This window comes from Bos indicus x Bos taurus, chromosome 8 (genome assembly GCF_003369695.1).
Source record: "Bos indicus x Bos taurus breed Angus x Brahman F1 hybrid chromosome 8, Bos_hybrid_MaternalHap_v2.0, whole genome shotgun sequence".
Classification (NCBI taxonomy): Eukaryota; Metazoa; Chordata; class Mammalia; order Artiodactyla; family Bovidae; genus Bos; species Bos indicus x Bos taurus.
This window is the reverse complement of record NC_040083.1, coordinates 53,745,291-53,771,100: the sequence shown is the minus strand read 5'-3', so window position 1 is coordinate 53,771,100 and position 25,810 is coordinate 53,745,291. Positions and strand designations below refer to the sequence as shown.

Here is a 25,810-nt window from a genome sequence, read left to right as displayed (position 1 = left end):
TCCCCTCCCTCCACCTCCTCCCTCTGCCGCCGCCGCCGCCTCCCTCCCGGATCTGTGCTCCAGTTCAGAGAAAGAAGAAAATGTGTGTGTGTGGCGAGGGGGAGGGCGAGCACTGAGCAGCCGCTCTGCGCCTGGCAATCGGGGCCGGGGGTGGGCGTCTGGCGGAGGCGGAGGAGCGCGCGACGGCCGGGCGGGCGGGCCAGCGAGCCGGGTTTGCGCGCGAGCCGGGCGGTGGGCGCGGGCAGGGCCGAGGGCGCCCGGGAGCCGTGTCAGGCGGCAGCTAGGAGCCGGCGCGCCAGGCGCGGGGAGCCGTCGGCGACCGCTCGCTGCGGGGACGCCCCGGTGGATGTGCTCTCGCCGCCGGGCGCACGGCTTAGGGGAGCCTCGGCGGCGGCGGCGGCGGCGGCGGCGCGGGGGGCCAGGCGGGCCGCCTGTTCCCGGGGAAGGAGGCGCGGGCGTCTGAGCGAGGCCGGGCGCGGCGGCCTTCCCTAGCGCGCCCCCCGAGCCAGCGCCCGCGGCCGCCTCCCGCGCCGGCCTCGCTCCTCCCGGCAGCCCGAGCCGCCACCAGCCGCCGCACCCCCGGCCCACCTGGTCGCCCCGGCCCTGGCCGCGGTCCCCGCGGCGGTTCCCCGATCTCGCCCCGGACGCGCGCCCGGGCGGCGGGGGCTCGGCGGCCACCGCTGCCTCGGGGGAGCGAGGGCGGGAGGGTGTGTGTGCGCGCGTGTGAGCAGGGGGTGCCGGCGGGGCTGCAGCGAGGCACTTTGAAAGAATGACTCTGGAGTCCATCATGGCGTGCTGCCTGAGCGAGGAGGCCAAGGAAGCCCGGCGGATCAACGACGAGATTGAGAGGCAGCTCCGCAGGGACAAGAGGGACGCCCGCCGGGAGCTCAAGCTGCTGCTGCTCGGTGAGTACCGCCGTGGCCGTACGCAGCGGGCCCTCCCGCCGGACCTCTGCGCCCCCCGCCCACCACCCCTAGTCCCCGTACTGCGGCCCCGGCCCCCGAGCGCGGGCGGCTTGCCCCTGCCCTCCCCGGGCGCGGCCCCGGCCACTACCCGCACCCTGAAGGGCGCGCGCGCGCGTGCAGACACAGGCACGCGCAGAGGGGTCGCGGCCGCTCTGCCCGGGGCCTCGGCTTGTCCTTTTCGGTAGCCCTGAGGGCTGTGCACTCGGGGTGCGCGTTTGTCTGCTGTGCATCTGCTGAATGGCAAATCGCTTCGGGGAGAAGCGCGGGTGGGAAGGTGGGCAGGAGGGTTGAACTTCCAGTGTCGTGGCCGCGGCGCCCGGTGGGGTGGTGGAGCGGAGAACTGTGTGTGCGTGTGGCCTTAGGTGTCAAGCGGAGCCAGGGCGTGCGGTGGGGTGGCCTGTGTGCATCTTTTATCAGTGCTTTTAGGGGTCGGGAGCGAATGGTGGAACGGTGGACAGACTCGCGACTGGACTCTCCAAGGAGTGATGATGAGGGAGCCGAGTGGTTGGCTCTCCGAGGAAAGGGGGCTAACGTATTCCGGGAGCGGGGAGGTGAGCATATATATGTGTCACACGAGTGCTGTTCTCTAGCCACCAGACCACCGAAAGGAGGGGCCCAGAAGAGTTTCTTAATGGTGACAGGCGTGTTTCTTGTCTCCACCATCCCTTCCAGATAAAGATGAGGGATACGGGAGGGTTGTGCTGTGTGGTTGTTGACAGCGATGGGTATCTTTTGTTTAATGTGGCAACCCAGATGTAGGCCTGAATTCACAATAGTTGCCAGTACAGCCTCTCAATTACTCTCATGGGAACAAATAGAAACCTTTTGTTTAAAACGGACAGCATTTAATATCTTTGGAATCTGGGCTAGAAGGAAAACGGGAAGTGAACACCAAAAAATGTCCCTTTAATCTCTAAAAAATAACCCCCTATTCTGCCTTCACATTAAGTTAGCAAGAAAATGCCATTTCTCCACTAGGAATTTTATTGATTATTATCTCTGGGAGAATGTTGAGAATCAACATTCAGGCCAGCGCGACATAACTCTGAGCTATTGTGTTAGGAAGAACAGCTTTGCAGTAACAGGCCTGAAAAATGTCTGCACTCGTGTTCTGGATATTTGCGTGTATAATAAATAGGTTTCTCAGACATTTCTGGAGGAGAATATTATCAATTCTGATTTGAGAAGCATGCATTTTCCTTCTTATCTTGAGCATTCTGTCTCCTGGTTCAAGGAACCAATTGCCTTTGGGAGGGAACTGCTTATGTACTGGATCGTTTACAAGAAGGAACAAAACATAATGATCACGAATAGTTACAAATGGTTAATTCACATGCCATGCTTAATGTCTTCATTTTGAAACCAGATTAGATAAATGTGCACGTTTATAAAGAACAGAAGGCAAACCCTGGATAAAAGGGGCGGGCTTTAGGGAATGAAGCCAGGGAAGGGGAAAACTGCAATTGCAAAAGGAAGATCTTTTTATTTTTTATGTTTATTCTCATTTTGAGCTACTTCTCATGGCTGAAAAGGTGTAGTTGAATGTTTTCTGAATTCTCAAGATTGAGAAGAAACTAGAGTGGGTAGGAGACAAGAATGGAGTTTAAGTGCATGATTAAGGGGAAAAGCATGTGTTTTAGAAAGACTTGAGGATGGTTTTTCTTTTTCTTTTGCCCTGTGTAGAGTCTTTATTTGTTTGTTTGGCTGTGAATAGGGCGTTTGAGGTCTCTCAGGCCAACCCCATTGCCTGAAATGTGGCAGCACTGGGTTCCTAGCAGCTGAATTAGAGCTCAGGGAATTTGTCTGTTTCGGGCCTAGGTTTGAATGTCTAGAAGGAGGACTTGGGGAAATACCCATAGATGGATGCTTAGTTACATACTGCGGACTTAAGTAACATATTATGCTTTAAAAAGTGAACTTGGAGATAATTTTATAAGGACAAAAACTAAAGTAAAACAATTTTACCACTGAAGTGGTAGTGTGGAGAACTTTTATTCTCCCCTTCTTATTAGATTTTTGACTAAGGTTTAATACAGCCTCACCCCAGCCCCCTGATATGGCCTATTAGAAGTGGTAGAAAAAGGACATCGGTTTAGCACCTACATTTATTAGCACTTTAAAAGTGTACAACTTTTTGTTAGAAACCCAATCCCTAGACATCACGTAAGGTGTACTACAGCTCCATGTTCTGGGTATGTTGCTTTTGTAACATAACTACTGCAGTACCTATACTATGTAGTCATGCTGTATACTCACTGTAGATTTGTGTGTGTGCTTCTGATTTTTGAATCCAGAAGAGGAGTGATGGTTGATTTGGATCAGGGAAGGTATCAGAAGGAGTTCCTTTTGAGGGATGCCTGATGTGCTGCTTTGATGAGTGCACTGAATCTTCATTCATGTAAATGAGGCCCTTCAAAAGATTCACCAATATTTTTAACTACTTTATTTAAATTAAGGGATCACCATTGTATTTAAATGAAATTCAATGTAAAATTATTTTCAAAGTAAATTTTAGTTCAAAGCATGACGCCATTTTAAGGAAAATGGGTGTATTTGGCAGGAGACCCTTGTTCACATAATTAGCTAATTTTATATTGTGAAGAAATTAACAAGAGAAAATAGTGGTTACCTGCCTAGATGAAAGCTTGGCAGTGAAATTTGGGCTGCCTTGATACATATCCGGCAATTATGCCAATATGTTTCATATTCTAAGATACTTACTTATTTTGATGCTTATTTTTTAAAAAGTGAACTCAGAAACCTACTGTCATAAAATATATTAAATTTTGAATTGTTTATTCATTTTCTGAATTCATTTAGTATTTTAGAATACATGTTAGTATTTATTTTCTTAGACAACTCAAAGAAAACTGTAGTCTACATAGATATACAAGAGAATATTTTAATCTGAAGTTTTTATATACTTCTTAGATGTAATATACATTATTTCCTTTAATTAATTAATATTTATAAATATTAACTAAATATTTCTTTGGTGGTACGTAGGTCACTATTTAATATAATCTGTGTTTAAGTCTTTATAAAACAAGTGCCATTGAATACCTGCTTCCGGTCAACTATATTCTTCTGGAAATTTCGGCTTCTTAAAGATACATTTTTTTCTCCCCTTTAACATGTTCTTCTTTTACATGTTTTAAACTCTTTACTCTTCAGATCTTAATCATCAAATAGAAAGATTTAACAAGAAAGATTTTGCTGTTTTTTTTAATTGATTGGATTCCACTTACTGAAGAGGCAAAGTTTAGGCCAGTTTTAGATGAAAGAATATATGTTCTTGCTCTTCTAACTGAATTACAAATGTGGTTGAAAATTTTCTTCCTGTTCTAGACTGGAAGCTTAGGAGGGTAGGGACAGATTCCCTGTTGCACACTATAAAATCCCAGCTTCTAGCACAATCTCTAACTCATAGAGTGCTCTCAGTAAGTATTTATTGAATAAGTAAGCTTCTTTATAACCTAATAGAAATTGGGACCATAAAACAATGAAGACATTATAGAGACATGGAGAAATGTAGAGTTTTTATTCTGTGATAGAGGAAATCATGACCTTTGAAAATAACTATGTGTAACTCTTTGAGCCAATTGATTACAAATTAGTTTTGGGATCGGAAGTGTTAATGTAAGATGTTTTATCGCATAGTGAACCAGTGTATTACAGTTCTGTGCTGGTTGCATTTGGGAATGATAACAATCATGTTTAAAATATGAAAGTTTAAAGGAAAAAAAAAAAAGAAATCATACCATGTCTTGGTTACTTTTTTTTGTATAGAAGCTAGCTTAACCCTCTCATCTTTTTGCCATCTACTTTTCTCCATGACACACTCAGCAGAGTGAATTTTTAAATTCTGTAGCGCACAGGTGGTGACTGAAGGGATTTTTACAATTTACCTATATATAATTACATGAGAAGAACCACAGTGGTTAACTTTTAGGAATTGTAGACAGAATGATTTTAATTTGAGCAATATACATTTGTACTGGAGAGCGAACAGTTACAGAGCAGGAAGGTACCTGGAAGGTTGGGAGTGTTCTGACAAATTTAGCGTATGTGGAGAGTTCATTCATACAGGTCTGGGTAAAAACACCCACCCCACCACCCCTCTGTAGAGGTCACTGGCGCAAGGATGGGGGTGTCGATTGCCCAAGTTAAGCTAGAGGTTAGTGGCTGTCTAGGATGGCTACTCAGAACTGCAGAATGAAAGCTTCCTTCTAAGCCCCCCTAATAACAGAATCTCCCTGGAAATACCATAATATGGTGATTATGAGGCTGCTTTAAGATCAACTAATTTTATTTTTGCTACTCTTTTAGTTTCCAAGTTTTGAATATGTTTCTAAACGTCAGGATTTGTTTGAATGCATTTCCTCTTTTTTTTTCTTTCCTTATTTTATTTTTTTTTGGAAACAAAGTATTTATAGTTTGTATCCGAAGAGTGAAGTGGCAGCGTCCCTCATAAAAATCAAAACTGGAGCTCTGACCAAATAACAAAGCCTTCAGAGTAAAATTTTTGCTTTGAACCATGTAGGTTCATTGTCTGGATTTGCCATATAACTGCCAATCTCGTACTTATGTATTAATGTATTGTTTCTTCATATGGGAATTTTGGGGGCAAATTACAACCCTACTGAACAATGAAGCTATCTAGTATATATCTATTCAAATATTTTTAGGTAAACTTAGGAAGGAAAATCAGAAGAATAATTTAGTAGCCATTTTGTTACAAATAAATTTTATAGCCTCTTTTTCATTAAAAAAATCAAACAACCCAGCTGCACTTTATACGAGATGGCTTATGTTCAGTTTTCAGAGATGCCTATTAAATATAGTTATGATTTTTATTACAGATGAATTTTTAAGGACCTTAAACAGCTTTTGCAGTTGTGAGGCTGCGTGCTATGCTAAACTTAGCAGTAAAAAGGAACACATTTTTCTTCATGCTCCAGGCAAACTTATACTTGAAAAGAAATGAACAAGATTTGCCAAGCATGATTTTGATTCCAGCATTCATATTAGTTTTTCTTTAAGGGGAGGTTATTAGTTCTTTTGGTATTAATGGAAGTGTGGATTGAGGGTTACAGAGGAAAAATAAGAGAGCTCAAAGGGTACATTTGAAAGAGAGAGAAGCCATTTTAAGAAGGTTAGGATTGCTTTCTCCCTGAGAAGGTGGAGAGAATCTGTTTTCTCCAGACTCTCTGTTTTGGGTTGAGGGAAATGCAAGTATTTGTAACAACAAATTTTAAGTCTCATTTTCTGGTTGAAGGGGGAGGGCAGTGACTTTTCAAAGGGAAACTTTTATAATGGCTTTAAAGCAATGTTATGATCTCTGCAGAATTAATCCTAGGGAAGTGTGAAATAGTAATAGAAGGAAAAATGTGTGATTGTTGGTAATTAAATCTGTGGCACTAACTGACTACAGTAAACAGTGAGTGTTTTCTTGTTCTGCCGGATGGAGTACCATTAAAGAAAGAGCTATTCTCAGACCCAAACATTATTTTGTGTGAACAGCTGTTACTAATAAAATTATAGGCAGTTGTTTGAAAATCACCTATGATTTGTTTCCTTACCGATATGTAAAGAACCTGTCTGATTTCTTATCTGCCATGTAATAAAAAGGAAAAAAAGGACCTAAATATTCTGTCATAAATAAGTTCATAAATCTTAGGGCGTCATGAATCTGGGCTTTATAAACAAAATAAACATCCATATCAGTGTTGAGAACCAAAGACTGAATTTGCTAAATAGCTCTGGGGTTGACCTTTATACCTAGCCATAATTTCTGAAATCAGTGCAGAATATTTTGTTAAGAGCCTAACATTTCACTTTGAAGAACAAAATTAATATTATTTAAAAATAAAGTTATCAAGATCTTCAAATTCATTTATTTAACAAACACTTGCCAGTTTAGGGAAAACAAACATTTCCTCTAAAATTTCTTTTTTTTTAAACCAGATGTACCATAAGAAAGAACAGTTGCATATGGAATGTTGGTCAAATGAACAGATATTAAGCACCTACTGTGTATAAAATAATGTGCTGTGTGGGACACACCCTTGTTTCTTATTTGCCGGCAGGAAAGACTACAAGCAATTTTCACAGTTCTTGTTGTTTTACAGTTGACGCCCTCAGCCTGACATGTCCTTCTGGGTGTTATCCTTCCTGGGGCTGGCTTTTTGATTGGCTCTTAATACAAAGAAAAAGACAAAATAATCTGAAGGCCATTCTAGAAGCTTCCCGGGGATTACACAACTGGGGAAGCAGATGGTCTTGAGAATTTGAACTCCTGAGTGATATATATTATTTCCTCGGAGCCGGTGTATCTTTTTTTTTTTTTGCCTTTAACTGTGAGAAACAGTTAGTGACCATTTGCCCTGTGTTTCTAACTCAAGTGGAAGCTGTATGTGTTTGTTAGTTGCTCAGTTGTGTCCGACTTTTTGTGACCCCATGAACTGTAGCCCCAGTCCATGGGGCTACTCACGTAGCTCCTCTGTCCATGGAATTCTCCAGGCAAGAATACTGGAGTGGACAGCCATTTCCTTCCTCGGGATCTTCCCGACCCAGGGATCTAACCTGGTCTCCTGTGTTGCAGCCAGGTCCTTTACCATCTAAGCCACCAGGGAAGCTACATGAGGACTTGGTAACTCTGCGAAGCACTTTCTCTTGCTCAGTTTACAGTCATTCTGGTGTAACTGGGGACTCAGTCTCTGGGAACTTGTGGATGTAGGACGATGGGGGCAGGGTGGGCAGCTGGGTTCCCAGAAGCAAGCAGAGAGCAATTGGAGGGAGTGAATTTAAACATTTTGCTTTCTTCTAATGGGTATCATTGATTTGTTCTCCATTTACCACACCTCTTTGTCCTTTTGTGGGCCACTTGGGGCATGGTGAAAGAAATTCTGTTTTAAAGGCAAAGTCATTTTTGTCTCTATGCCTGCTTCTCATTCATTGTCTTAGGAAAATGATTCAGTTGAACATTTTCATAATTGTTGCAGGTTGAAAAGTCGATCGTAGTTTATCCAGCAATTTGAATGGAAAACTGTTACACAGGTCCTTTGAAATTTGAAGATTCTACACACCTTTATTACAGGATTAATTTTGGATTGTGAGCGGTTTGACTGCTTTGAAAACAAAATAGTTTTTTCAAGGAAGTGTGTGATGGATTGTGGTGTGGTCAGAACCAGAATGTTTCTAATGCTATTATATTTCTGAAACCTCACAGAAGGGAACAATAATTGATCCACAAATTAAAAAAAAATAGTTAGAGTGAGACTTTTTGTCTCTGTTGCAGGAAGTAGATAGTGATGTTTAGAAACATGTTCATGTATATTTCTGAGAGATAGCCTCATGTTTTTTCCCCCTTTGGAGAACTGAAATCATGAATTAATTGCCTCTTTCCAAAATTTGACACCCCCCCCCTTTTTTTTTCAATCATCATCACTTAGTAAATAATTGAAGGAGAGTTTTTTTTTGCTTCTTTTATGGTTTTAAATAATTTTTTTTCATGGTTTTCATTTTTACTTTATGTCTTTTACATTTTTATCTGGTGAAGAGGTGGTGGGGTGATTGGTGGCTTTTTCAATGTATTTCCTGGTGACTGCTGCTGAGCAGTTGTTTCTAGAGAGAAATGAAGCAGTCTCATCCACCCATTACTCAGTCTTCCAGCTTTTTGCTGCAGGCCCCCCCAAAGACCCTTCCATGGTATCCCACCCACCCATTTACTCTAATCGCAGTGTCCTTAACCAAATGCAAGGAGGGATTCCTTAGATTCTCTGGTGGGTGCATTTCTTTAAGATTTAGGGAACTTCCAAGTTGGTGCTTCTTTTAAACATCATGTGGCTGTGAGCTGGTGAGAGGGGAAGTTGGGTGCTTTAATGCATTAAAAGACACTTGCGAATATGCTTTTAGGAGATGATTAACTTTCTGCAGCAACGCTGTGGTCTGCAAAACAAGAGACGTTATCAAACAAAATGTAAAATTCTCCTTCCATTTCCAGAGGGCGGGAACTTGAGATTGGTGCGTGGTTACCAGCAGAAAGCTAGCGAGCCCAAGCTGGATCATCTATCACAGGCCACCCGGTTTCAAAATAGGATGCAGTGCGTGTGCTAGAAGGGGAGAAGGAGCTGGGGTCCTCTGTTGGGTAATAGTGCATCTTCTGCATTTGTTGATTTGAATGTCTTCACCTCACTTACTTGAGAGCTTTAAAACATCTCTTTCTGTGTTTCTTTCCCCATAGGGACAGTGGCTTGAGCAGCAGCCTTTGCTTTCATTATACATTCAGTCTGAGTAGGTTTTTTGGTTTTATTTATTTTTTAAGGTAGAGATGCAATGAAATTTTCTTGCCATGTGAACTGATATTTTAAGATCTACACTTTTCAGAGCTCGTTCGTTATATTATAGGTTCTTTCTGCAGATGGCAAATGCAATTTTCCTCTTGTCCTAAAGAGCTGACCCATTTCCTTTGACTTGTTCTAATAATATAGGATGACTTTAATTCTTGTTCCTGGTTTGCCCTTAAAAGAATGCTGAGGTACTTGTTAAGAGTTTAACTCTCTTTTCTCTCTGACTCTTGTTGAATACCAGTAAATAATGCAAAAACAATGGCACCCTGGCTTTGTAAGAGTTTATTTGAGCAAACCACGAAATACTCCTATGGCTCTGCATGTTGCCGCAGTCACGAGTATCTTTTCTAAAGCCCGTAACTGAAAGGCCATCGAGAACTCCTACCCTACCACTCTGAACTAACCCGAGGGTGTTTTGCTCCTTTGTTCCTTTACTGTTTCTATAGAAACCCACAGAATGCAGAGATTGGACCATATCTAAGGGCTGTTTGAACTTGGAAGTTTTCTTTGCTTCCCCTCTTGCAGCTTTGGCATCTCAGCCACTTTGCAGCCCCTCTCTTACCCCTGGACAAGGCACCTGAGACTCCACCTCCCAGGAGTGATCAGCCACCATGGGAGGCATAGCCAGGTCAGGTGCGCTCCCCCTGGGCACTCTCACTCTCCTCTCTCTTCCCCACAAGCAGGCACAGACGGCTTGGAGAGTTCTGGGCCAGAGCTGTGAGGCGGCATTAGCGAGTCTGCCTGAAGCTGCCCTCGTGCTGCCTGGCACACTGCTGATAGTTTCACTGCCTTCTCAGGGAGTGGTATCAAAAGCCTCCTGTCATATCAGCATGAGTCTCTTGCTTCCTGTAGGAAGGGTGACATCCTAGGAGACACGGAGGCTCAGTGCTCCTGAGCGGCCCTGCTCAGGCCTGTGTGTGTTTTCTTAGATACTCTTAGGCAGCTACCTTGGACTCACTCCTCCTCCTCCTCCTCCTCTTTCTCCACTGACGTTTAAGTAATGCTTTTCATTTGCTTGCAAGGAATCTGCTGCCCAAGTGCACTTCTGCCCTTTTTCAGTGACGGCAGGTTGCCTTTTTGACCCTGAGCACTGGGAGTGCCTCACACACCTTAGTGGAGCACATTGGGGGATGCTCTGTATTTGGAGCCAGTGGGTCCTTTTTCCAGGGCTTTCTAGGAAAGATTTAGAGTTAACCCTTGGATGGACCACCTGTGTCCTTTTCTTCTTCCATTATGGTGCCCATTTTTCCCTTGGGGCTTTCATTGAAACCAGAAGAATAGATAAGGGTTGACACATTCGTACTATGAAGTAAGACATTTCATATTTTTTAAAAATGTATTTGTATGTGTGTATACACACACACACACACACACACTTCTGTGGCCTCTGAACTGCACATAATTGTCATGACCATGATCAGAGAAACTTCCTGTGTCCTTTGTCTACTTTGTCTGCAATCTGAAGAAAGGGCTCTGTGACCAAAGAAGGAACAGCTGGACTCAAATCCTAGCTTTGGAGAAACATTGTTACAAGAGCCCAGACCCACTGGAGGTGCCAGGCAGGCTCTTTGCATTCCTTGACCCTACTTTCCTCCTGGCCTACGGCTGTCTCATTATCTTATCGGCTCCAGGCTCACTTTCTTGATTTCAGATTTGGAATGGGACAGGTACAGGGAAACAGGAGAACAGCTGCAGGTGAGGGAGAGTGATGGGGATATTGAGGGGCTTGGCAGGGCAGAGGATATTGCTGCTTGTAGAGGTGGGGTAGCTAGGTGCTCCTTAAGCTGTGGAGGAAAGGAGGAGAGCAGAGAAGAGGAGCTCTGTGCTGTTCCTTGACTTGGCCACACCAGCAGGCCAAGCCCGGCCAAGGCAGCTTCCACTTCTCAGCTCCACTCAGCTCCCTATGGAGTTTCTGCACTGTCGTCACATCTACCATGCCCTTCCTCTCCCAGATCATGGGAGGCATTTTTGTTGCATGCACTCTTTGGGTCCTTTTGCTCCCAGAGGTGGTTAGATAGCTGAGGTCAGACTGTGTCCTGAGGAAAACCATTCACACATCAAAAGGAAGAGTTACAACCAGACTCCTCCAAGTATTTTTGTTGTTGTTGTTGTTTTTTCCCTGTTAGCTGGTTGCTATGCTATGCTAAGTCACTTCAGTCGTGTCTGACTCTGTGCGACCCCATGGACTGCAGCCTACCAGGCTCCTCCGTCCATGGGATTTTCCAAGCAAGAGTACTGGAGTGGGGTGCCATCGCCTTCTCCATTAAGGTGATAGAAATGCATCTATTACTGTATAGAGAACTCTGCTAATCTGGTAATGGGTTATTAGGACGTCTCTTGCTCAGGAAATCTGCTTTCCCAGTGGCTTGCTTCTCCTATAGTAGAGTGCCTTTTCAGTTGCCCGAGGCAGTAAGATAAATTGTATCACGAGATATTCTTGTCAGTGGATTCTTGCTTGGGTGGAAGTGATGTAATATAAAAGTCATTTGTAATTTTTAGCTGAGAAGGGCACCTGTGTGTTGGTTGTGTTCTCTTAGGAGCTGTTGACATTCTGGGCTGTCATATCCAAGTCCAGGGAGTAGATCATTCAGGGTCCCTAAAGTCTGTTTACAACCATCATGCAAAATGGGCTTCATTTGTCCATAATATAATTAAGCGGATTTCTTGATTCAAAATGTAGGCAAATATATTTTGAATAATTTGAATAATTTTGAATAATTTGAGAGCAGAGCTAATGAATGCTGAAACAAAAAGATACTTGAAATCAGCCTCTTTTTTATTAGAGGCTGATCTAATTCTAATCATTCCCTGTGGATTAAGAGCTAATGAATTAACATAGTATTGGCTTCTCTCGAGCCAACCTTGGGCCAGACATGGATTCTAGAGGTGGCAGGGCGTTGATGTGTTCAAAAGTAATGAATGGGATAACCTCTGCACATCCCGTTACGTGTTGAGTCACCATCTAAGATGTTGTCTGAAGCACCTTAGAAATGACTAGAACATTTGGGGCACATGTCAACTCTTGTAATAAGGGGTCTCCTTGGTTTCCCATCTTCTGGTCAGAGGAGATACCTGTATCTTGCTTGATCAGTTTCAGATAGATAATTTGTATTTCCCCATCCATATGATTCTTGACAAAGGATTGCATTTTAATGGAGGAAGTCATTAGACTTCAGGGAAATCTTGACTCCAAATACATTTTCACAGAAGTCACCAGATACGTCGTTTGAGAAACACATTTTCTGTAGGGCTTTCCACTCCAGACCATGCTTATGATGGGAACAGGGATTCTTGTCTAGGGTTTTTCTAAATCCCTAGGGTCTATCTGTGAATTGCTACTCAAATTACAATGTATCCTTCCCAGAATTAAAGTGTTATGCACCACTAATACAGAATTACATCATCACACAATCATTTATTTTTTCTATAACAAATATTCTTTCTTTATATATCTTCAAGCAGTATGCTACTACCTGAATTTATATTGCTTTTTATTCTCCTTTTAAAATGAAATAATTAAAAGCATTTGAGAGATATATCCTCTGATGGTATGGTTGCTTAAGGTTTAATAAACTTACTATAAACAAACTATTATATATTAAACTTACTATAAACAAACTTTAATAAACAATTGTATTGAATATACAAAGTTTGAGTCAAGGAGTACTTTTCTTCCAAATAAGAATTTTCTTACATGATTAAGAATTACATTTTGTTATTTTCATGGCCTTTGAAATGATTGTTCATAATATTTTTTTGTTGTGTTTTTCAGTGTTTTTGAAATTTTATGAATAATGCAGTAGTTTATTAGACAAAATATGGAAAATGTTTTAAAGTTTATTCATAAGTTTAAATGCACCATTCTGATGCAAAAAAACCATGATTTTTTTGTGTTTTGTATATTCCTTTCTAGACTGTTTTATTTTTATGTTTCTTGTATGGATGTAATCATACTGTACAATTTAACATGTTATAAGCATTTTCTGTGTGCCTATATAAACTTCATATTAATATTTAGAATTGGTGTATAATATTCTGTTAGAGGGCATATATTAATTTGCTTGCTTACTCTTTTTTTCTTTTTTAGCATTTAGGTTTCTCCCAGTGTTTCAATTTTCCAGTAACACTGTAATGAAGTTCTTGGCATAGATCGCATTTTTTTAAAACACACACAGTTGCACACTTTTGTTAGAATAGATAAATAGAACTGTTACTTCTAAGTTAGAGAATATGAAAAATTTTATAATTCTTGATTACATACATCTTAAACATATTCTGAAATGACCGTGTATCATTTACAACATCATGAACATTATAATAAGATTATAATAAATTGGTAGGTACGCACTTAAAACGTGCACGTATTTGATCACTGGTAAGATTGACCGTTTCCTGTATGTTTGTTTCTAGTTGAATTCCTTAGTTTGTAAGTTGTCTCTTCATTTCCTTTGCCTGTTTGTGAACTCGAGCTTACAATGAAATTAGCCTTTTTCATGTTTACTGCAAATAATTTAATCCCCGTCTGTTGTTTTTCTTTTACTTTGTTTTGTATTATTTAATACAAAAGTTTTTAATTACTTTGAAGCCAAATCTGGTGATCTTTTGCTATTCTTTTTTAAAATAAAAATCTTAATCTGGTTTAGATACTCCACAAAAATCAGATTTGCTGTTCTTGTTATGGATGAAACTCAATTGAATATACTGTTTACATATCACTGTTGTATGGTTCTTTTTCTTTCAAAATGAAAATGAAATGCATACACATAAATTTACAGCATTTCAGGTAGTACAGCATAAGTTGTTCTGTATGTGCTCGGCTCTTTTCATCTAGTAACATGTAATGGATATCTTGCCATTTAATATAAATCTTCTGTATCATATTTATGGCTTTTTAGTGTTGTGGTGCGTTTTTTTGTTACTGGTCCAGTGCATTAGGAAACATGCAGTGGTGCGCTGTGGCTAGCTTGCACCTGCTCATCAAAGCCAGTTTTATACATTTCTTCTCAACTCTGCATTTACTGACTTCATTTTGGTAGCTTGAAATAGCCATGATTGGGGTATTCATACCACAGAAATAGGCTAATATTACGAATAAGAGCTCTCCCTTACCCACACCTGCAAAACTAGTTAAAAATTTGCCAGCACACCACCCCTGTATGCCAGCATACCTGACCCCTTGTTAATATATATTTAGTTTGTGGCCATTAAATTTTTTTCATAATCACTGCTCGATATTGTAGGGGATCCGTCTTTGTACATTTATATGTTCAGATAAGTTCCTCAAAGTTGTATCATTAGTTCAATGATAGGCTTCTTTAACATTCTGATACACATTACCACCCTCTGCCTTTTAGAAAGGTTGTGTTGATTTATTTCCCACCTCTAGTTTATGTTATTAACTGTTTTGGCACATCTTATTATCATTAGATTTTTTATTAATCTGATGGGCAAAAAAATTCTTGCATTTATTGAATTTCTGTTATAAAGCCTTCAATTTCTTTTCTAAACTGCTTATTTACAAAAATAACTAACAGGTGCCTCTATCTGTTATTTAGTTTAGGTTTCAGGTTTACTTTAGATTTAGTTAGATTTTTTAAACCACTTTTAGCTTCAACTTTAATAACTGAGATATTTCTAGAAAATTGACCTTTTTATCTATGGAAGAATGGAGTGCCCTAGGATGAATATCTCCAAGGGAAAAAGAAAATAGAACTGATGAGGTTTGGCTGTGTGCAAAATTGTACTGTAATACAGAAGCTTTTACTTGTAATGAAGTCCAGTTTATATTTTTTCTTTTGTTGCTGATGCTTTTTGTGTTACATATTACTAAATCCAAGGTTACAAAGATTTACCTCCATGTTTTCTTCTAAGAGTTGTATGCGTGTGTGCATGCTAAGTCGCTTCAACCGTGTCTGACTCTTTGCAACCCTATGGCCTGTAACCTGCCAGGCTTCTCAGTGTATGGGATTCTCTAGGCAAGAAGACTATGCCATGCCCTCCTCCAGGGGATCTTCTGGACCCAGGGATCGAACTCGCGTCTCTTATGTCTCCTGCATTGGCAGGCAGGTTTTTTAACAAGTAGCGCTACCAGGGAAGCCCCAAGAGTTGTATAGTTTTAGATTTTACATTTAGGTCTTTGACCCACATTGAGTTGATTTTTGTATATGGTGTGAGGTAGGATTATGATTTCATTCTTCTGTAAGTGGGTATGTAGTTGTAACAGCATCATTTGTTGAAAAGACATTCTTTTTCCATTGTATAGTCTTGATACCCTTATTAATTTATTTTTGCCTTATTTTTATTACTTTCTTACAATTAGTATAGGTTTATTTGGTTGCACTTTTAAAATTTTCTTGAAATTCTTAGATTATTTTAACATTTTATTGATTTAATTTGAAGTGTTTAAAGCTTTGAATTTTTCTGCTTGTTACTACCTAGTGTTCATATCATTCTTTTATAGACATTCTAAATTTATGATTTTTATCTTTGAACCAGGATTAAGACAGTTTAAAATTTTCCAAGTGGTTGTGATTCTTTTTAGCCTTTGTTATTTATTCCTTGTCTTACATCATTTTGATAACAGATTGTGGTCTGTATTGTTTTTACTTTTTGAAGTTTATTATAGCCCAATATATAGTCAATTTTTGTTCTATGGATACATGTATATATTATATATATAAAATAAAAGAAATATGTTGTATTATTTAATTTTACTGCTTATATTTGGCTTCATTTCTCCATTCTTGTGTGATTTTAAGTTTCTTGTCAGCAACACTGATTTGGCAGTGGTTGGCATATAAATGTCAAGTGTCAGTAAGTACGTTTTGAATGACTGAATACATATTTGATGTAGTGATTTAATTTTAAGTTCTTCAATATTATTTTTTCCTCCTTATTTCCTTTTTTAAAGCCTCTGACAATTTCTTTCTATGTTATTTCTTTAATATCCTATTTCAAACACTTCACATTTCCTTCAATTTTCTTAATAGCAGAGAATAATTATATTCTTAGTTTTTTCTTCTGTTTCCTAGAGTAAGTCTTCTAGAGTGTTCTCTTTCTTTTCTTTCTGCACGTTCTGTGCCTTGTCTTCATTTTTTCTTAGGAATGCTCCAAATTTTGTCTGGCCCCACTGTTTGTCCAAAAATAGTGTGGGCGGAATCTCATTGACTTCCTTCCCTATTTGTCTTGGGTCTGTGTGTGTCTTTCTCTTAGCACTTGAGCTGGCAGGCTGGAAGATGATAGTATATATTCTATTTTTAGCCATTCAGTTGTTGGAGTGAGGTCGTGGTGGGGTCTGTGGCATCAGGCAGCTTCAATCTGTGGGCTTTGCTTCTTAATTTTGTTGTATTTTACAACCAGTTCCATTTTCCTTTTCCTTTTGGGTGTGGCACCATTTTGATGAGAAATTATTCTCATTTGATGAAAGATGATGCCTTGCTGTTTGTGGGATTTTTGTTCTGTGCATCTGTTGGGTATATTTCTCCTTATTCTTAGACCACTTTGCACAGGACGCCTGCTTTCAGCCCGCAGCACTGCCAGGTCAGAGGGAGAGATTGGGATTGCTTGGCTATACAGTGTCTGTTTAGCCCCTCTGCTAGGAGAGGTGAGTTTCAGTAGGATGTTACTTACTCCTCCAAGTTGAGGGATACCAGGAAGTCTTTCGGAACCTTGGCTACTTGATTCCCTCAAACTACACTGTTTTACCAGCAGAAGAGCTGTGCATAGACCCCAGCAGATTTGTAGCCTGGTTGATAAGTCCTTTGCTATCATTAATAATAGCAAATGAGAAGAGCAAGATGAGATTTCTTCTCTACTTTTTTCCTTTTTGTACATTTTGAGGGATGGAAAGGAAGTTGTTGTTGTTTTTAAGAGCACTTTGCCTTCTTTCCAGGAAGTCTGCTTTATGAGTCTCAATGACTATAATTAACACATGTGAAGTCTTTCATAGAGAGTTATAATTATAGTATCTCTTATATGCTTTAAAGTCCAAGCTTGCAGCCTGTACTTGAGTCACCTCTGTAAGATCTCCCAATTTATTGTTATTTTGTTCTCTTCTGTGTTCAGTGGTAGGAACATCATTCCCCCAAGAGGAATAACTTCTCTTCCGTTATCTGTGTTGCTTAGAAAATATTCGCATACTGGGCTGAAAACTATCCTGAAACTAGTTTCATCAATCCCTTGAAGACACAGGGACTCTCAAAGCCCCTGGAACACATCTACTTTTCCAAATAATTGAAGTTGTCCTTATGACACACCTGGGGTTTGCTTTCTTCTTTATGTTTAACATTGTGAGTTCTTTCTATCATTTCTTATAAGGCAGGAACATCTTGCCCTTTATCATTCTAGTTGTTTTCTTAAAAAAGAAAAACAAAAAACCCAAGTGGAACCTAGCACTTGAGGTATGTTTTTATGAAGTCAGAGTAGTATCTTTTCCCGAACTGAGACACATGTGAATTCAGAAATCTTTGTCTTTTGTCTAAGCAAATCATCCCAAGAAAAAGCAATTTTGAGTATAGAGGGCATCTGTAACTTTCCTCTACCAATACCGTGATGATTCTTATAATTTTTCTTCAGTACAGAACTATTTATTTGTAGCTCTGTTTTTGACTTGTGGTCATCTATGATCTGCATACAATCCTCTGCATTTTTGCATTTATTATATATTTGCATATGGCTCCCACCTCATCCCCTGCCAGTTGCTGAGAGCACTTCTTTCTATTGAATTTCATTCTGCTTCTGTTGGGAGCATCTTTCCAAGGCCAAGATCATTTCAACTTTTTTTCAACATCTAGTATTTCTAATCCTTCCTAGTTCATTCTCAGAGAAAAGTAGATGAACCTATCATAATAAGATTTATTAAGAATTACATTAAGACAAGTGTTTTTGTTAATAGTCAGTAAAGATGTGGAAGGTATTAGACTTCAAATCAGATCCCCACAGTCTATCATTCAGAGTGTGAACGTGAAAGTGTTATTTGCTCACTCCTGTCCACCTCTGTGCAACCCCATGGATTGTAGCCTGCCAGGCTTCTCTGTTCATGGAATTCTCCAGGCAAGAATACTAGAGGGGGTAGCCATTCCCTTCTCCAGGGATTTTCCCAACCCAGGGATTGAACCAGGATCTCCTGCATTACAGGTGGACTCTTTGCCTTCTGAGCCACCAGGGAAGCGCCCATCATTCAAACCTCCAGTTGATTTGGTTTTACTTTGTTGTTTGCATCCCTAAACTAAATAGAACCCAAAGTATACTACCTGAATTTGACCTCAGAATTTAATTTGTGTTGGTATAAAAGGAAATCGAGAAATCAAGAAAAGTACATCTGCTTTTTCTTCCTTGACTATGGCCTGGTCTCCCATCATGGCAGGCAGTCTGGTTGCCCTGCTTCAGCGGAACTCAGAGTTCCTGCCTTTGGGTGGATGGGGCGAGTGTGTAAAGTGGTAGCACCCCTGACTCTGCACATTGTGACTGGCCAGTTTTAATCTCCCATCCTAAAGTTTAGGTAGCCATTCAGTTTATAAGGGACACGATCATTAAGGAGCTAAGGAGCGTTTTCTAATTCCTTGACCTCTTTGGATTCTAATTTTAATGTAGAAGAAAAGGAATACTTTTGGAGAAACAGATTTCATTTGGTACCTATTTTCTTTACAGCCAAATTGGTTTAATTGCTTTTTTCTTCCCCTAAGGCAAGTAGTTCTTAAAGACAGAAATCAACTTACAATTCTGTGTACTTTGTTTTATAGAATTTGACATCATGTTCACATTTTTAGCGGTTGCATTAAATTTCCTCATGTAGGAAATTCGATGATTGAGTGTAAGTTGTTCTATTCAGTGTGAGTGTGTTTGTGTGTGTGGGTGTATGCATGCATGCATGCTCAGCCGCTTTAGTCGTGTCTGACTTTTTGTGACCCTGTGGACTGTAGCCCACCAGGCTCCTCTGTCCATGGGATTCTCCAGGCAAGAATACTGGAGTGGGTTGCCGTGCCCTCCTGCAGGGGATCAACCTGACCCAGGGAGTGAATCTGTTTCCCCTGTGTTATAAGAGGGCTCTTTACCTTTGAACCCCTGGGGAAGCCTGATATGTGTATGCTGTGTTGTGTCAGTCAGTCGGTCGTGTCTTACTCTTGGCGACCCCACGGACTGTAGCCTGCCAGGCTCCTCTGTTCATGGCCCTGATGTGTATATGTGAATGTGTAATTGTTTAATATGAAATAAACTCAGTCCTTCGAGTTGGATGGTGGTGGTCATGGTGGGAGAGAAGCTGATAGTAAATTAGTCTGTTTCTTTAGCAAAAACTGAGAAGAGATCTTGTCCTTCCTTACCCCAGTCTCTTGAGTCTGGCCTGTGCCCATGTGGCTCCGAACCATAGGTTGAAGGCTCTTCTTCACAGTGGGTGGATATTGATTTTGAGGTAGTGGGGAGCCCTTTTTCTAGAACTTTTAACTGAAAAGATGACTGTGTGACAGTTTGATCTTGTCACTTTTCATGGGGCAATCTTTCTCCCTGCCCATGTGTGTGTATACACCTTAATATCATTGTTTTGATTCTCGCCTTATTGAAAAAGGCTTACAAGGGCTTGTTCCTTGTAAGCAGTGCCATCAGGAGTAAGTTTATTTCTTTATTAATTTGGTAATTTACCAGAATGTATTCTATTCTAGTCCTGATTGTTGTAACTTGTTGAAATGCCTGATGTCATTTTTGTTTCCTTCTTTCTTACCCATGAGGATTATTCTAAAAAGAATTTGGCCTTAATACCAATGTTTTAAAGTGTTCTATACCTGGATTTACAACAGGACACATTGTCCTAAATCCAGTTATAGTTAACAAGATATACTATATACCTTTCGGGAGATATCAGCCTTGGAAGCCAAACCTGAGTTTTAAAATAATGCTGAGTGTGTACAGATCAGTTATGGCTGCGTTCCAAGATGTGCGGGATCTCACAAGGTAAGGACTGCATGTGGAAGTGACCCTGATTTACCAAAGTGCTATTTTAGGAGCTGCCCTTGTTGTAAGTGTGCTTCTTGTATAATTTCAATGATCAAGGTTCCTTTTAAGAGGAAAAAAAAAAATGTGGTTGTGCTGACATTTGCTTTGAGCAAGCAAAGTATAGTTTGTATCTGTTGAAATTGAAATTAATAATGCATGGCTCCACAAGCCATGACTTTTCCAATCCTTTTTGTATGTTCTTGCATATAAATTCTTAGGACTCATGGTAAATCAGATGGTGCAGAGGCTGTTTGATTTTTTTTTCCCCCTCTCTTCCCTGTTTTCCAGTGGGTGGCTTGCCTAAATGAGGGAATGCAATGAATAAATTTATCAGCATCAGAATCTGTATTTATACTATTATTTTATTTTTTATTAAAAATTAAATATTTTGGTCTATTTTTCATTTTTGCAAATGTCCTTTGTCCCCCTCTCCCCCACAAATAATCTTCTAGATAGCTCCTTACTCTGTTTTCAAGTGTTCTTTTCCAGCTGAAATGGAAAGATAAGGGACAACTATTAGTGCTAATTTCATTTCATTGAATGTTTTTTCCTTGACAGTTATTCTTTTCCTCTTAGTCTCTGGGTGATGAATAGGTTATCTTGAAACTATAAAGACTTAGGTTCTGTGTCAGTGCTTTTGAGGTACAAATGCTGTCTGGCCTCTGAGTGTGAACTCAGTCCTTTCTGTCAACGGGGAGAATCTGCACTGGTGAAAGACTCTGGCAAAACCATATGATCCAGGTTGCAGAAAATTCTTTGCTCCTCTCTTGTTTGCATGAGAAATAACATCACACACTGTGCTAAACCGTACTAGCAGAAAACTGAAATTTACTCCTGGCATGCCAAGAAACTCATCCAGTCACCTCATGTGATCTTTTACCCCATCCAGCTAAAGCCATAGCTCCGAGGTTAGGAAAATTGTGTGTTACATTGCAAAATCTCCTTGTGAGTTGGGAGGAAAGTCTCAAACCTGCCTTTATTTGTTACTTTAGAGAGTTTTAAGTTAGCACACATATGTAAACATCTAAACTTCCTTCATCACTTTGTAGTAGATTTACAAAAGAGAAATTTTAGGAGAATTGCAGATAAGCATTGTTTCTGAAAGTGTGATAAAACTAAAGGGAAAAAGCACTATCTTTAAGTTTAAATGATGCTTAAGAATGTTTAAGTCCTAAGATTTCAGATTATTGGTTTTTTTGGCAGTACTAATTAGACATAGGCTGAGAACAGCGTGGGGAAAGCAATACTAGGTTTACTTCTCAGTGTCTGGTAGTTTTTTTTCCTCTAAGATTTTTTGTGTATGTTGATGCTCTTTTGGAGGGGGGGCTGCTGGTTCCGTATTTCAGTGGAAGAAGACAGTCCTAATTAATTGGGATCTTACAGGTCAGGGGCTATATGTTTCTTTTAAATTGCAGCCAGATGGAAATGTGTAATTACATTTCTTATTATACACACATAATTAATTTGTTTTATATCCTACTACTTCCTGAAATTAGCCGACAGGTTAGAACAAATTTATGCAGGTAAAACTGGCATACCTACCTACATCCTTGTATTTCACTACTCAACCTCCCCAAGTTTCCCCTAAAAACCTACATGTGAAGTTTGCTTCCGCTTAAGTAGCCAGGACTTTAAATCAATAGCAGGATCAGAACACAAGCTCCAAGAGTGTGTTGTGACCCTGTTTAGGAAAGAGTTCACAGAGCAAGTCTGGCTGCTGTCCTTTGAAAGGACAGGATTGGCCCTTGACTGGATGTCTGCAAACTTCGATTTCCAGAGAGTTCCCACCACTCTCAGAACTGATTAGAGTGGCTCACGGTGCCTGAACTGTTTATATGAACAGTGTGGTTTATGTTGAACACCTGCTTTTCCTTTTGGGAGTTTGGAATTTTGGCAGGTGCTAGGCTAATGGTGCCTACGTGACTGACCCTCCGACAAATACCCTGAACTCCCAGGCTCAGGCAAACTCCCCTGGTGAGTGGCATTTCCCGGCCCTGTCACTACTGGGGCTGGGGGGATTAAGTGCATCCTGTGTGACTCCACTGAGAGAGGACCATCCGAAGCCTGGGCTTGGTTTCTTTCCAGCTTTGCTCCATGCACCTTTTTGCCTTTGCCAATCTTGCTTTGTTGTGATAAATCATGGCCATGAGTGTGACTGCATGCTGAGTCCTGTGAATCCACTGAGTGAGCCATCAGACCTGGGGCTGGTCTTGAGGACCCCTGACATAGACTCCGTCATCAACTCCTGAGGGTCTCAGCTTGATTAATATGGGGCCTGGGGCAGGGGTTCGCACTGCAGTCTGACCTATGGACCGGGGGCTGCCCCGTGTGGGATGGTGTTTGTGTACACTCCTGAAAGCACCAGATCATCACCCAGACACATGCACGGTGATAGGATTATTATTTTCCTTCTTTAATAATACGTTTTGGTCTCTGAAAAATTATATGCATGTAGAATACTCACTTATCTACCCTTCAGATAGTATTAGGCCTCTTTCTCCAAACTAGACCAGGCAGATACCAACTTTCCCAGTGGGCTGGCCCTACAAGAATGATAGATAGTGGGGATGTTTTAGATAAGGACTGCCCACACTCTGTCCATTTCCCTGTTGCTCTTAGTGACTTTTCAACTGTATTGATTATGGTCCTCTTCTGTTCAAACTATTAATTACTTACCATGAGTTGCAAAATAAAGACCAGATCTTCATCTGCTGGTCGGATTCATCTGATCCTACCCTTCCTTCCTTATTTTTTCCTGCTTGCCTTCATGCACCTGACACTCTCACTGAACTCTTGGGCATTAATACTTTTCCTTCCTTTCTCCATCTTCACATCTTTGTCATTATCCTTCCTTTGGCCCTCCTCTGTTCCCTGCCTCCCTCCTTTACCCAACCTCCTCCTCTGCCTGTGCAAAAGCCTGTCTCAGCTGCTGCCTCTTCCTCAACAGCTCTGATCTCTGCTGGTCAGAGTCTGTTTTGAGCTCTCATGACATTTTATCTTTGCCATGTGTCTGCATTTATTGAGTATGTGCAGGAAGCATTGGTGGGGGACAGAAGAAGTGCGGTAGTTGAGGAAGGCAGCCAGGAAAGGTGCATTATTAAATCAGCCACCACAGTGGGCAGTCAGAGCTCAAGCCTGGGAAGAAGCTCTGGTTGATGGCGTTGAGCAGGGCTTCTCACGCTTTGTTATGAGACTCACCTGGAGGTCTGATTACAAAGTGTAGGCAGGCTCTCACCTGGAGTGAGATCTGAGACTCTCTATTTCACACAAGATCCTAGGTGGTAGTGATGCTGCTGGCATGGGTCCACAGGCCCCATTTTGGAAAACAGTGATGCCACAAAGTTGTCCACCTAAAGAGTGAGGGAGCTGGGGTATTCATATATCAGCTCTAGTGGTCATTAGTTGGGGACTCTTTGCTACCTGTGGCCTGTCAAGTTGCTGTCCCTGACTTGGAGAGAAAGCCCTCAGGCAAAGAGGGTGCAAATATCTGAGGTCTCTGCAGTTGGAAGTCTGCTTAGATGGTTCAAAGTCTGCTCTGTCTTGTAACTGTGATTATTTATGCATTTCTTGTCCTCCATGCTAGACTCTCAGATCCCTGACGGTAGGATCTGTAATTCATCTACTTTCCTGGCAACATCCAGCACACATTATGGTTTTGTATTTTCCCAGTGAATGAGTGGACTGCTGCTGCTCTCTACCTTGATCAGGTATTACAAGTGCAGTTGACAGTCCAGCCCAGTGAAAACTCTAGTTTTACCTTCCTAATCTCAGGGTCTAAGATAAAGATCTATCAGAGCATCCTTTCTGGGCCTAGATCTCTGAAGGCAGCAGTGACCTGTTGCTTGTGGGCCAGGGTTAATAGATACAAGAGAGGAGATAGCCCTGGAAGAAAGCAAAAATTGCCTCTTCAGGATTTCTAAAGCAGTTTTAAGATGGAAATAGCAAATGGCTCGAGAAGAATTTTGGTGCGGAGCTTTAGGGCAGTTGGCGCTGCCTCATCGAGTTTTCCCTCTTGAAGGCACTCTCCTCTCTATTCCTTCAGGGACTTCTGTTCTTTCATTTTCTGTGTTGCTTCATATTTGGATTTCCTAGATGAGGGACAAAATTTTGGTTTTCTTATCATGAAAGTTAAGTCAAATATTTGATCTGGTTGCTAAATTTCCTCTGAATTGTCAAAGCTCTTTTTTCTTTTGAATATCCTTTCCCAAATTTCATTTTTCTAGTGACACGTAAAGCCCAGCATTTAAATAACTTTCTATGATGTGGAGCTTTTCTGATGTTTGCTGCTGCTGCTGCTAAGTCGCTTCAGCCGTGTCCGACTCTGTACGACCCCAGAGACAGCAGCCCACCAGGCTCCCCCGTCGCTGGGATTCTCCAGGCAAGAACACTGGAGTGGGTTGCCATTTCCTTCTCCAGTGCATGAAAGTGAAAAGTGAAAGTGAAGTCGCTCAGTCGTGTCAAACTCCTAGCGACCCCATGGACTGCAGCCCACCAGGCTCCTCCATCCATGGGATTCTCAGGCAAGAGTACTGGAGTGGGGTGCCATTGCCTTCTTCATTTCTGATGTTTAATAACCACTAAATATTTATTTAAGACCACCTATGTATCTGGTTGGTTAGAACCACCTATGGTTCTATGGTTGGTTGAAAGGAAGTATAAGACTTTCTTCTCTTGGCCCTCAATAATAATTTAAATGGGGATAAAAGTCAATATGAATATGACAGAAAACACAGTAAGTGTTTAGGGCTGTCCACAGTAAGTGTTTAGGGCTGTATATCTTTGATTTGTTTTTTTCCATTCAATCCTGATTTCATATATTTCATTTTGTTTTCAGATTGTGTAAATTGTGGATTCAAATTCATAGTTGAAAGGTATAATCCTGTAAATACTGGAATTTATCTGCAGGTGGAATGGTAAGCTGGTGTGACGAGGGAATAAAACAGAGAATGAACAGTATTCTGGTTCATCTTTGGAAAGTGGGCCAGTATAGAAGAGACTGCAAGGAGATCAAGGACATGCAGCCCTTGTTTACCTCAAAACCCGAGGTCTGGTTTGGTGTCCAGATGGGGCCTAAAGTTATGGCAGATGCCTCTCTCTTGTAATGAAACCAGCAAACAAATCAGGATTCTTGATTCTTTTTCAGCTTTATCTTTTCTGTGTTCTTTCTTTGAGTCCATAAATATTTTAAATACTCACTTAATAATCCTGTTCACTTTGGTCCTTTTGGCCTTTGACAGCTGGTATAATCTCTTTCCACGGGTGCCTTCTATAAGGTGACTTAGAGGAAGGAGTAAGTGATGAGAGTTGTTTCTCAGTGTGTTAGGGGAGGAAACGTGCCCTCCTCTGATTCATTCTCGTCACTTACTAAATACAATTGGGTTGACTGCTAAAAGTTAAAAGAATACAAAGAAAAAAGTACAAAACACTAAAAATGAAATCAAGTTTTTCCATATTGACAAATCCTGTTGTCTGGATAAGTATATAACCATTATACTTTATGATGGAGAA

General features: G+C 41.0%; 1 protein-coding gene across 1 annotated transcript in view; it reads left to right on the top strand.

Annotated features, from left to right (window-relative positions):
- Positions 1–551: 551 nt before the first annotated feature.
- GNAQ (G protein subunit alpha q) overlaps positions 552–25,810 on the top strand; it is a 313,040-nt gene continuing 287,781 nt past the window's right edge. Inside the window, exon 1 of the mRNA XM_027549519.1 lies at positions 552–905. Within this exon, the coding sequence (XP_027405320.1) occupies positions 770–905 (136 nt within the window). The 5' untranslated portion in view covers positions 552–769. The remainder of the gene's footprint in view (positions 906–25,810) is intronic.